Source organism: Otolemur garnettii, unplaced genomic scaffold (assembly GCF_000181295.1).
Source record: "Otolemur garnettii isolate 467f Iridium unplaced genomic scaffold, OtoGar3 scaffold00032, whole genome shotgun sequence".
NCBI lineage: Eukaryota > Metazoa > Chordata > Mammalia > Primates > Galagidae > Otolemur > Otolemur garnettii.
Genome location: NW_003852427.1, coordinates 12,139,476 through 12,152,581, shown reverse-complemented (window position 1 = coordinate 12,152,581; position 13,106 = coordinate 12,139,476). Strand labels below are relative to the sequence as shown.

At 41.2% G+C, this 13,106-nt stretch overlaps 1 protein-coding gene across 1 annotated transcript in view; it reads left to right on the top strand.

The window, feature by feature from the left end:
• The first annotated feature begins 899 nt into the window (after nucleotides 1-899).
• Nucleotides 900-13,106, top strand: part of ATR (ATR serine/threonine kinase) — a 142,095-nt gene continuing 129,888 nt past the window's right edge. The window contains exons 1-3 of the mRNA XM_023513056.1: nucleotides 900-1,029; nucleotides 9,328-9,419; nucleotides 11,831-11,980. Coding sequence (XP_023368824.1) covers nucleotides 971-1,029; nucleotides 9,328-9,419; nucleotides 11,831-11,980 — 301 coding nt within the window. The 5' untranslated portion in view covers nucleotides 900-970. The remainder of the gene's footprint in view (nucleotides 1,030-9,327; nucleotides 9,420-11,830; nucleotides 11,981-13,106) is intronic.

The window sequence follows — 13,106 nt, the reverse complement described above, 5'->3', positions numbered from 1 at the left end:
GTGCTAGGATTAAAGGTGTGAGCCACCACACCCGGCCCCTCAGTTTGAAATATTAAAGGCTGGTAGGAGCTTCAAGTAAACCTAAGAGAGACTTTAAGTTGAAAAAAAATTATTGAAATGAAAGGAACAGGGAAAAACCCACCTTTTGCCCTGTAGGAAGGTCAGACAATTAAGTTCCTGAACTGATTCTAGAAAAAGGGCTACATACCTCATTGCTGAGTATCATGATGGTCATCTTACTCCCCTTAGGAAGCTATGCACTGATGCCAGAGCCTAGTTCACCATCGAAGCAATTTTGGAAGGGTCAGAGTTGACAATTAAATTTGCGAATTAGTCCTAGAAGGGCGGACGAGGCATGGATGCACAGCTTCCTTAGAGGAGTACTTCGAAGGTGCCCTGTAGTAGCACTTTTTCTACAAACGATTCGCGAACTTAATTGTCAGACAGCGCGTCTCTCAGAAAGACCGACAAAAATGGTAGGAAAATGAGGAACATTTAACATATGAGGGCCTTACTCCTGGAAAACCTGGACTCTACTCTTGGCCTTTACTCTCACATTAATGAAGTGAGTCTGTGCTTGTGGTCGTCAAGCCCCTTTCTTCCCCAGATCCGGGGGTCTCGCTCCGCTGAGTCCTCATCCCTGAAGCCAGCTCCAGGCATTGAGTAGCAGAGCCCGGCCGCTCTAAATCAAAACTATCCACAGATGTCGCTCGCGCGGTATTCAGAGCAAAGACCGGAACAGCCCCGGGAAGCCAGACCGAGTCGCGCCTCGCTTGCCGACCCCGCCCCCTTACGGCCTCTGGGCTTCCCCCGGGTCCTACCTTGAAAAGGGCTCGGCCGACGAGGGACCAGCCCTGCTTCCGGGAGGAGTTTTGGTCCCGGCGAGGACCCATCCAAGCCCGCGCCTTTCCACCAGAGGTAGCTGTGGAGAAGCCGACTGCCCGCGCTGTGTGGTGGACACGGTCTTATCATGGGCGAGCATGGCCTGGAGCTGGCTTCCATGATCCCCGCCCTGCGGGAGCTGGGCAGGTAGGACTGGCCCAGCCGTCTCGTGCCCCGCGTGCGCCCCCGTCCGCCTCGGTTGGCGTTTCCCGCCCTCTCCCTTTCCCTGGGGCGCCCTGGCTCGGACCCCCTCGGCCCGGCCGCAGCCTTGTGGGGATGCTAGGTGGCCGAGGTGGGCGTTTCTCTCTCAGAGAGGCTGTTCGCAGGACGCCGGAGCACTGTCACAACCCTGCGGGAAACAGGTCCGAGGAGAGAGGTGTCTGCTGGCCCCCCTGTATTTAGTGCCGTGTCCTTACGGATCACTTTGTATCACTTTGTGGTCACTTCTCGAAAACCTATTTCCTTAGATGGGGGACTTGATCTATCAACTTCCTCAGTTTCGGGTTTTTTTTTTTTTTTGAGACAGAGCCTCAAGCTGTCCCCCTGGGTAGAGTGCTGCGGTATCACAGCTCACAGCAACTTCCAACTCCTGGGCTCAAGAGAGTCTCCTGCCTCTGCCTCTCAAGTAGCTGGGATCACAGGCGCCGGCCACAACGCCTGGCTATTTTTTGATTGCAGCCGTCATTGTTAGGTGGGCCCGGGCTGGATTCGAACCCACCACCTTAGGTGTATGTGGCTGACGCATTAGCCACTTGAGCCACAGGCGCCGAGCCTCAGTTTTGGTTTTTTATGATCACTCATGGAGGTTTTTTGCCTTACGTTTAGTCCCAAAACTCCCCTTGGGGGGTGGGAAATCACTTCCACAGATTTTCTGCAAGTGAGACCAGTTGCTAGAAAAAATGACTTATTTCCTCAAGGTGAAATCTTAAACCATTCTGAAGATGTGACTCCCTTCGAGTTTTTTTGTTTTTTTTTTTTCCTGGAGACAGAGTCTCACTCAGTCACCCTGAGTTGAGGCCATGGTGTCACAGCTCACAGCAACCTCAAATTCTTGGGCTCAAGCGATTCTCTTGTCTCAGCCTCCCAAGTAGCTGAGACTACAGGTGCCCCTCCCCACTCCCCACCTCCGTCAACGCCTGGCTATTTCTTTTCTTTTTTTTTTTTTTAAGAGACGGGGGTCTCGCTATTGCTCAGGCTGGTCTCCAACCGTGAGCTCAGGCAGTCCACCCGCCTCAGCCTCCCGGAGTGCTGGGATTACAGGTGTGAGCCAGCCCGCCTGGCCACCCCTTGGCATTGATTGTCCAGTCCCGGATCCGTTAGTCAGATATCCTAGAGATCGGCCACAGGATTCATACAATCTAAACACAGAGGCTTACCAGAATTTGAAGGTAATTTACTACTTCATTTGCAGATGCCTGCTTTCTGTAAACCCTTTGTAAACTGGCATCTTAACCAAAGAGAGGAGTGTGTATTGATGACTGCCACTCCCCTTCAACACAGCAGGCTTCAGACTACATGCCCGTGTTTTTTGCTTTCCTGCTTGCTTGTTTTAATTGTAACACACTGCAAGTAAGAAATAACTGAGCTTCTACTACCTCAGTTGAATTATCAGTTGGGGCTCGGTGCCTGTGGCGCCAGCCATGTACACCCAAGGTGGTGGGTTCGAATCCAGCCCGGGCCTGCCAAACAACAATGACGGCTGCAACCAAAAAATAGCCAGGCGTTGTGGCGGGTGCCTGTGGTCTCAGCTACTTGGGAGGCGGAGACAGGAGACTTGCTTGAGCCCAGGAGTTGGAGATTGCTGTGAGCTGTGATGCCACAGCACTCTACCCAGGGGGACAGCTTGAGGCTCCTGTCTCAAAAAAAAAAAAAAAAAAGAATCATCAGTTGGAATAATTGCTCTTCAATTTCTTAAACTCTTTGAAACGTACCACACAAAGTGAAAACTGACAATAAACTCACGGGGTATCTACTTCCCTTTCTTTTTGCAGTGCACTTGTGTTCATTTACACTTGTTGGCTATACAAAGAAATCTAGTTTTTCTCAATACATAAATAAGGATAAGTGAAGTTACTATTCTTGTCCCAACTGCTTCACTCTACTTTTTTGTGTAAATTTTTTCCACATTGTATCACAAGTATACTTTGTGTTAACATTTTGTCATCTAATTTGTACCTTTCCAAAAGGAGATGAATCAAAGTGATTATTTTAAGGAAGTTAATATACATATTTTATCTTTCAGGCTCACTGTGAAACTCAGGGTATTTTTTCCATCTTATTCTTTCATTTTTTCCCACTTTAATGTAGAATTAGCTGTTTAAGACTTTTCTTCCCCTTTTCTCTCTTTCTTTATGAGACTTGTTAATAAAAATGATCATTTCTTGGATTTATATATAGTCTGTTTCATCAACAGAACTTATGTTATCTTTCATCTCATTTATTTGTAGTCATTTCAGGAGACAGCATGGGGAAACTGACCCAGCTGGAGTAAGGCAGCTCATGCCTGTAATCCTAGCCCTCTGGGAGGCAGAGGCCTAGGTGTCAGGATTGCTTGAGTTTAGGAGTTCAGTGACCAGCCTGAGCAAGAGCAAGAGCCTTACTAAAAATAGAAAAAGTAGCCTCAAGTGGGCATTATGCCGGGTTCCTGTAGTCCCAACTATTCGGGAGGCTGAGGCAAGAGCATCTCTTCAGCCTAAAAGTTTGAGGTTGCCATGAGCTAGGCTGATGTTATGGTACTCTAGCCTAAGCAACAGAGTGAGACTGTCTCAACAACAAAACACATTTAAAAGAAATGTCTACTGTGTACCAGGAGCATTTCTTTCATGGCACTTATTAGCTGCAAATGCCATGGATCCAGTATATAATCAATTAGGATTGGACTTTGTGCTTGAATAATCAAAATAATCTTCTTTTTTTTTCTTTTAGCACTACTTGAGATAATGAGTGGAAAAATATATCTACATTTCACAGTGTTATACAAACATAAATTATGATGTACATGAAATATATAATTTTATTTATAAATAACCATTGTACTCACCACAGCCTAAGCTATTTTGTCAGGAGTGATGGACTTTGCTAATCACACACAACCTTCTATCTACTGTGATTTTGTATCCTCTGCTATCTGCTATCCTCTGTTCTACTTTTTACTTCTAAGAGATCAACATTTTTTAGCTTCCACAAATGAATGAGAGAATATAGTATTTAACTTTCTGTTCCTGGCTTATTTCATTTGTTCTTTTTTGTGGCTGAATAGTATTCCACTGCTTATTTATACTATGTTGTTTTGTGGTTTTTTTTTGAGACAGAGTCTCACTTTGTCACCCTCAGTAGAGTGCTGTGGCGTCACAGCTCACAGCAACCTCCAATTGTTGGGCTTAAGCAATTCTCTTGTCTCAGCCTCCAAGTAGCTGGGACTACAAGTGCCCGCCACAGCACCCACCTATTTTTTGTTGTAGTTGTTGTTGTTTGGAAGGCCCAGGCTGGATTCAAGCCCCCCAGCTCTGGTGTACGTGGTTGGTACCCTAGCTGCTGAGTTACAGGCGCCGAGCCTATATCACATTTTCTTTATCCATTCATCTGTGTTGGACACCTAGGTTGATTCCATATCTTGGCTATTGTGAATTGTTCTGCAGTAAACATCATTGTGCAGATGTCTCTTAAATGTAATGCTTTCTTTCTTTTGGATAAATTCCCAGTGGATTGATTGCTGGATTGCTGGATCTTATGGTAGTTCTATTTGTAGGGTTTTGAGGAACCTCCATACTGTTCTCCATAGTGGTTATACTAGTTTACATTTCTATCAGCAGTGTGTAAGAGTTACTTTGTTGCTGCATCCTTGCTAGCATTAGTTAGTTTTTTTTGTTTGTTTAGAGACAGAGCCTCAAGCTTGTCGCCCTAGGTAGAGTGCTATAGCATCACAGCTCACAGCAACCTCCATCTCCTGGGCTCAAGCGATTCTCCTGCCTCTACCTCCCAAGTAACTGGAACTACAGGTGCCCACCACAATGCCCGGCTATTTCTTGGTTGCAGCTATCATTGTTGTTTGGCAGACCTAGGACGGATTCAAACCTACCAGCTCAGGTGTATATGGCCGGCACCTTAGCCACTTGAGCCACAGAAACCAAGCATTTAGTTTTTGTCTTTTTCACAATAGCCATCCTAACTAGAATGAGATAATACCTCATTGTGTGGTTTTGCATTTCCCTGATGATTGTGATGTTGAGCACTTTGTCATGAACTGTTACCCATTTGTATTTCTTCTTTTAAAAAATGTATGTTCAGATCATTTGTCCTTTTTTTTGAGACTGCCCTATCATTATCCACTATGACCTATTACTCCTGTATTTATTCATTTTTTTTTTTTTTTTGAGACAGAGCCTCAAGCTGTCCCCCTGAGTAGAGTGCTATGGCATCTTGGCTCACAGCAACCTCCAACTCCTGGGCTCAAGCGAGTCTCTTGCCTCCGCCTCCCAAGTAGCTAGGACCACAGGCGCCCGCCACAACATCTGGCTATTTTTTGGTTGCAGCCATCGTTGTTTGGCGGGCCGGGCTGGATTCGAACCGGCCACCTTAGGTGTATGTGGCTGGCGTCTTAGACACTTGAGCCACAGGCGCCGAGCCGTAATTGGATTGTTTTTAACAGATATTTTTACATTCATCTTCATAGCAGAATTATTTACAATACCCAAAAGGTGGGAGCAACTCAAATGTCCAACAACAGATGAATGGATAAATAAAATGTGATGTATATATACAATAGGATATTAATCAGCCCTAAAAAGGAAGGAAATTCTGACAGATTCTACCACATGTATAAACCTTGAAGACATCATGCTAAATGAAATAAGTCAGTCACAAAAGAACAAATATTGTAGGATTCCATTTATATGAGATACTTAGTCATAGAGACAGAAAGTAGAATCGTGATTGCTAGAGTTGGGAGGGGGAAATGATAAGTAATAATAATCATTATTATTTTTTGAGACAGAGTCTCACTTTGTCACCCTCGGTAGAGTGCGGTGGCGTCACAGCTCACAGCAACCTCCAACTCATGGGCTAGGTGATTCTCTTGCCTCAGCCTTCCAAATAGCTGGGACTACAGGCACCCACCACAATGCCCAGCTATTTTTTGTTGCAGTTTGGCTGGGGCCAGGTTTGAACCCACAACCCTCGGTGTATGGGGCCAGTGCCCTACCCACTGAGCCACAAGCACCGCCCGGAAATGATAAATATTGTTGAGTGAGTATAGAGTTACAGTTTGGGAAGATGAAAAGATTCCAGAGAGGGATGGTGATAATGGCTTCAGAACAATGTGATTGTGCTTAATACCACAAAACTGCACTTAAATATGGTAAAATGCTAACTTTTATGTTAGCTATATTTTACCAAACAAAAAAGACCAAGAGAAAATTTTCAAAAACTGATTTATTTGATTGTATTAACTGCTTCTTCCTTCCAATTCCAACCTCTTTGGTTTTAGAATAATAAAGCTCTCATGGCTTTTCTATTTCTCAGGCCTCTTTCCCTTTCATCTCCTATAACTTTAACTTAAGTTTCTTTGTTTGACTCTGTTCTTTCTTAATTACAATTGTATCCATTCCCAGGCTTCCACTACTACTAGCTGTTAAGACCTTAGACAAGTTATATAATCTCTATGAGTGTAAGTCTCATCAAATACAAATTAGGATTTAATATCCCTATCTTGTTGCCTGTGGGTTTTAAATGAAATAATGCCAGGTGAAGTTTCCCACACCTGTAATCCCAGCACTTTGGGATGCTGAGGCAGGAAGATTGCTTGAAGTCAGTTGTTTGAGACCAGCCTCGGCAATGTGGCAAAACCCTATCTCTTAAAAAGAAAAAATTAGCCAGACATGAAGGCTAACACAGGAAGATCTCTTGAGCCTAGTATTTTGAGGTTGCAGTGAGCTATAATGATGCTACTACACGCTAACCTGTACAACAGAGCAAGACTCTGTCTCAAAAAAAAAAAAAAAACCAAAAGAAATAGCAGATAATGTGGTTAGCTTTGTTTGATAGGTGTTTTATCATGATAATCTTAAATCTAGGCTAGATATTTCTTGAGGTCCAGAAGTAATTGCAGCTATCTTTTGGATATCCATCTTAATTGTTTCCTTGAGACCTAAACTCAATATATATATTATTTTTGAGACAGAGTCTCACTGTGTCACCCTCACAGTAGAGTGCTCACAGCTCACAGCAAGCTCCAACTCTTGGGCTTAAGCAGTTCTCTTGCCTCAGCCTCTCAAGTTGCTGAGACTACAGGTGCCTGCCATAACACCTGGCTATTTTTTGTTGCAGTTGTCTTTGTTGTTTAGCTGGCCTGGGCTGGATTTGAACCCACCAGCCTTGGTGTATGTTGCTAGTGCTGTAACTACCATGCTACCGGCACTGAGCCTAAACTCAATATTTCTAAAACTCAATATTTTACAAAGAGGTGGCTAATACATAGAGAATATTCTGTAAATATTTTATAATGAACATTTTGTGAATAAAGATACATTTAGCTACAATTTCCTATTTTCCCTGTGTATGGTGACTTTAGTGAGCCTTTTCGGACAATATTGATTCCCCATGTATTTATCACCCAACAAGATGAATTCATGACCTTCTTCCTCTCAACATAGGTTACTGTGAAGCAAATTCAGACATCATTTCATCCATAAATATCAGCATTTATCTCTAAAGGATAAAGACTTTTTCAACTTAATAACAATACCATTAGCATGCCTAAAAATATTAATTACTTAATAATATTGGATATCTAGTCAATGTTCAGATTCTCCCTGTTCTATATATGATAGTTTGCTAACAGTTTTTATTTACTTATTTTTTTTTTTTTTGAGACAGAGTCTCACCATGTCGCCCTTGGTAGAGTGCTGTGGCATCACAGCTCACAGAAACCTCAAACTCTTGGGCTTAAGCGATTCTCTTGCCTCAGCCTCCCGAATAGCTGGGACTACAGGCGCCCACCACAATGCCTGGCTATTTTTTGGTTGTAGTTGTCATTGTTGTTTAGCAGGCCCAGGCTGGGCTTGAACCAGCCAGCTTTGGTGTATGTGGCTGGTGCCTTTACTCACTGAGCTATGGATGCCGAGCCAACAGTTTTTATTTAAAATCGAAGTCCTGTTTAGAATCAAGCACTGTAATTGGTTGATACAGTTCTTATGTCTTAGTTATACAAGAAATCTCTCCTCTTATCTTTTTTCCTTTGAATCTTTTTCTCAAGCACTGACTATGCAGAGCAATTTCTTGAAATTTATTTATTAAGGAAACTGTATTTTGCAGATTTTCCAAAAGTCTAGATCAGTACTGTTGCATAGAAATATAGTGCAAGCCATATATGTAATTAAAATCTTTGTAGTAGCTACATTAAAAAATAAAAAGGAAATAGGTGAAATTAATTTTAATGATATATTCTATTTAACTCAATACACTCATCTGTCACTTAATAACAAAGATACACTTTTAAAAATGTGTTGTTAGGGCTCAGCGCCTGTGGCTCAAGTGGCTAAGGTGCCAGCCACATACACCTAAGGTGGTGGGTTCAAATCCAGCCTGGGCCCGATGGCTGCAACCAAAAAATAGCCAGATGTTGTGGCGGGTGCCTGTGGTCCCAGCTACTTGGGAGGCTGAGGCAGGAGACTTGCTTGAGCCGAGGAGTTGGAGGTTGCTGTGAGCTGTGATGCCGCGGCACTCTAGCAGGGGGACAGCTTGAGGTTCCATCTCAAAAAAAAATGTGTTGTTAGGCAGTTTCATAGTTGTATAATCATCATAGAGTATACTTATATAAACCTAGATGGTATGGCTTACTATATACCAAGCCTATTGCTTCTAGGGTACCACCCTGTACAACATGTTAGTATACTGAATACTGTAGTTTTAACACAACAGTAAGTATTTGTGTATCTAAAAATGTCTAAACATAGAAAGGGTACAATAAAAATAGAGTATTATAATCTTATGGGACCACATTGTGTATGCAGCCTACCACTGACTGAATTGTCATTATGGAATGCATGACTGTATATCCAAATATTATCATCTCAACATGTAGTTAATGTACAATTATTAATAAGATAGCATACATTCTTTTTTAATATCAAATATTAGAAATCCAAGGTGTATTTTATATTTACAGCACGTATCAATTTAGGCTAACTGTATTTCAAATGCTCAATTGTTGCATATAGCTAGTGGCTGCCTATTTAACAGAACAGGTCTAGGTCTAGATTTTCAGATTGGATCTCTGTAGTGCCATTTAGCATGTTCTTTTTTCCTTTTTTTCTTATGTGTGTAAATGTATTTAGATTTTCTTATCAATTTTAAATGGAATACTATGACTAAATACATTTGATAATTTTTTACAAATGAAATTATGAGCCTCTTTAAGGATTAAAATTTTTTTTATTTGTGTTTTAGTGCTGCTCCAGAGGACTATAATACAGTTGTACAGAAGCCAAGACAAATTCTATGTCAGTTCATTGACCGAATACTTACAGATGTAAATGTTGGTAAGAAATAAATTATGCCTTATAGAAACTGTACAAATTAGACTTTTTTTCCATATATGCAATGTTGTATTCGCTTTTTTCTCCATGTAGTTTTAGATATAACACTATTGTTTATGATAGTTATTAATACTGTTTTCAGGCAAGTTGTTTGTTACCCAACATTGCTTGTTTCTTGTGATTTAGGCTTTTAAAGTAATTTTTTTTTTTGCAGTTTTGGGTAGGGGTTGAGTTTGAACCTACCACTTCTAGTGTATATGGCAGGTGCCCTATTCCTTTGAGCCACGGGCGCTGCCCTTTGCTTTTTCTTTTCTTTTCTTTTCTTTTTTTTTGAGGCAGAATCTGACTCTCTTGCCCAGGCTGAAGGCTGTGGCGTCATAGCTCACAGCAACCTCAAAATCCTGGGTTTAAGCCTCTTGCCTCAGCCTCTCAGGTAGCTTGGACTATAGGCAGCTGCCATCAAGCCTGGCTCATTTTTCTATGTTTAGTAGAAGTGGGGTCTTACTCTTGTTCGGGCTGGTCTGGAACTCCTGAACTCAAGGGATCCATCCACCTCAGCCTCCCAGAGTGCTAGGATTTACACCATGCCCAGACTGATTCTAAAATAATTCCGTTTTCCTCTTTGTTATCTAGATTTTCTACTGCTTTCAATGAGTTCTTCTTTAATATCAAATATTATACATAAAAAATATTTGACCAGTTCCAATGATAAAAACCCTGTTTTAATTAAGTCTTGTGCCGATGATAGAGATATAACAAGTGCCACAAAAAACTCTTTAGATAAGAGTTTGTGCCTTTTCTTGTAGGAGGTAATAGTTACTAAATCAACTATTTGCCTGTTAGTGCCCATCTAATAGAATATTACCAACTTGGCTAGATAGTGTCACATCTATTGTATTTGTTGAAATTATCTGGACAGGGTAATAGAGAGTGACATATGGTTCAGGGTTTATAATTTTGATTCTAAATTTGGCATAGATAGATTTTTTGTTTTGGCTGGGGCTGGATTTGAACCCATCACCTCCAGCAAATGGAGGTGGTACCCTACCCTTCTGAGCCACAAGTGCCACCCTGGCATAGATAGATTTTATGACTTATAGACATTTAGCTTTTCTCACTTTGTTGCCCTTGGTAGAGTGCCACGATGTCATGTAGCTCACAGCAACCTCAAACTCTTGGGCTCAAGTGATCCTTTTACCTTAGCCTCCTGAGTAGCTGAGACTATATGTTCCTGCCACAACACCCGACTATTCTTAGAGAGAGGGGTCTTCCTCTTGTTCAGACTAGTCTCGCACTCCTGATCTCAAACAATCCACCGAGTAGCTTCTGCCTCCCAGAGTGTTAGGATTACAGGTGCGAACCACCATCCCCAGCTTCTTCTTTTTTTTTTTTGAGATAAAGTCTCAATCTTGCCCTGGGCGAATATAATGGAGTCATTAGATCTCACTGTCATTCTCCTGCCTCAGCCTCCCAAGTAGCTGGAACTATAGGCACACGCCACCATGCCCAGCTAATTTTTCTATTTCTTTGTAGAGATAGGGTCTCACTATATTAGTTAGACTGGTCTCAAACTTTGGCCTCAATCCTCCTGCCTTGCCTTCCCAAAGTGCTAAGACTATAGTCATGAGCCACTATGCGGGGCCTTAGATTTCTTTTCAGTCAGCACAATTATGAGTTGCTGAAAAATAACAAAGGACTACTAAATACTTGCAAGATGTGTTTTCATACAGTACTCTGTCTGTTTAGACTACTTGCCCTTTCCCTCTCTGTTTGACCAAATCTTTATCTAGGAATCAATTCCTTCACAGTGTTTTCCCAAACGCCTGTTTCTCCTTCTTCTGGATTAGTGCAGTTACCATTTTGTATTATAATTAATAGTTTATTTGGTTGACTCACTCACCAGACTGTGACTGTGAGATTCTTTTATTTTTTTTTAGAGACAGAGTCTTACTTTCTTGCCCTCAGTAGAGTGATGTGGCTTCACAGCTCACAGCAACCTCCAACTCTTGGGCTTAGCCTCCTGAGCAGCTGGGACTACAGGAGCCTGCCACAACACCCGGCTATTTTTTTGTGGCAGTTTGGCTGGGACAGGGTTTGAACCCGCCACCCTCGGTATATGGAGCTGGTGCTCTACTCACTGAGCCACAGGCACCACCCGAGATTCTTTTTTTTTAATACTCAGATTTAGCACAGTACTTGGCATATTGTAGGCCTACAGTGCATGTTTGGTGAATGGATGTATTCAAGTGATTTTACATTTAAACATTTAAAATTAGACAAGATGATAGTGTTTAGCCTCATCAATTTATCATGAGCATTGTGCCAGATGTAATTTTGGTCACCAAAGTCTGATTTCTTAACAAAAGCACTATTATTTACTATGAGTCTTTAAAATGAATTTTTTATTGTTTTAGTTGCTCTAGAACTTATAAAGAAAACTGACTCTCAGCCAACCTCTGTGATGTTACTTGACTTCATTCAGCATATTATGAAATCCTCCCCACTTATGTTTGTAAATGTAAATGGAAGCCATGGGCAGAATGAGGCCAAAAGCAGTTGTATTGGTAAGTACTGCTATTCATGCATTCATTTGCAGTCTATTTTATGAAATCCACCTTCTTCTTATCTTCTGAAATATCACATATACATGATTACACTTCTTTAGGTCAACTTTGCTATAAATTGAGGGAGGAAAATGGTAATGGTTATTTTTATTTCATGTATCCTTATTAGTTTTTTGTTTATTTGTTTTTGAGATAGAGTCTTACTCTGTCACTCAGACTGGAGTGCAGTGGCAGAATCATAGCTCACAGTGGCAACTTTCAAGTCCCTGGTATAAGCAATCCTTCTGGCTCAGCTTCTAAGAATGAATGTATGAACCACTATGCCCAACTTAGTTTTAAACGATTTTGTAGAGACAGGGTCTTACTATGTTTCCCTAGACTTGTCACAAACTCTTCACCTCCAGCTATCCTCCCACCTCCCAAAGTACTAGGATAACAAATGTGAGCCACTATGCCCAGCTGGTTTTCTTTTTATTGCCAGAGAATAGAGGAGAAGTAATCGCATTTGTTTATTTGCCATTGAACACTTTGACACAATTTTTTTTTTCTGTTTTAGTAATCTCTTTCTTCTAGATCAGATATTGGCAATTTGTAGTTCATAGGTCAACTGCCTATTTTTGTAAACAAAGTTTTATTGAAACATACTTATGCTCACTTATTTACTAATTGTAAATACTATGTAATACAAAGGCAACTTGGGTAGTCAAGCCAAAACTATTTACTGTATTGCCCTTTAAAAAGAAATTTACTGATTTCGGTTCTTTATGTTGAAGCTTTTTTCTAGGCTTATTTCTTATTGCTCCTACTAATTTTGTCCCTTTATAAAGAGATGCAAAGCAAACATTTTTTTTCCTGTGTAATGGTTAAAGTATTTAAAATTTTTACGCTTGAAATTCAAGACTTAACTTTGATAGCATGTCCCACAAGAAATCTTTTCTGACCACTACTACTGACTGTTCAGGACTAGCTCCTCCTTTAGGCTTATTACTAAGTCTTTTGCATTTCTCTATAATCAAGGTTATAAACTGTATTGTTCTCACTTGTTTATTTGTATTCTTTGCTATAGTATTTTTTAAACCCAAATGAAATTACTTTAGGGAGTTATCAGCATTTTTTTTTTTTTTTT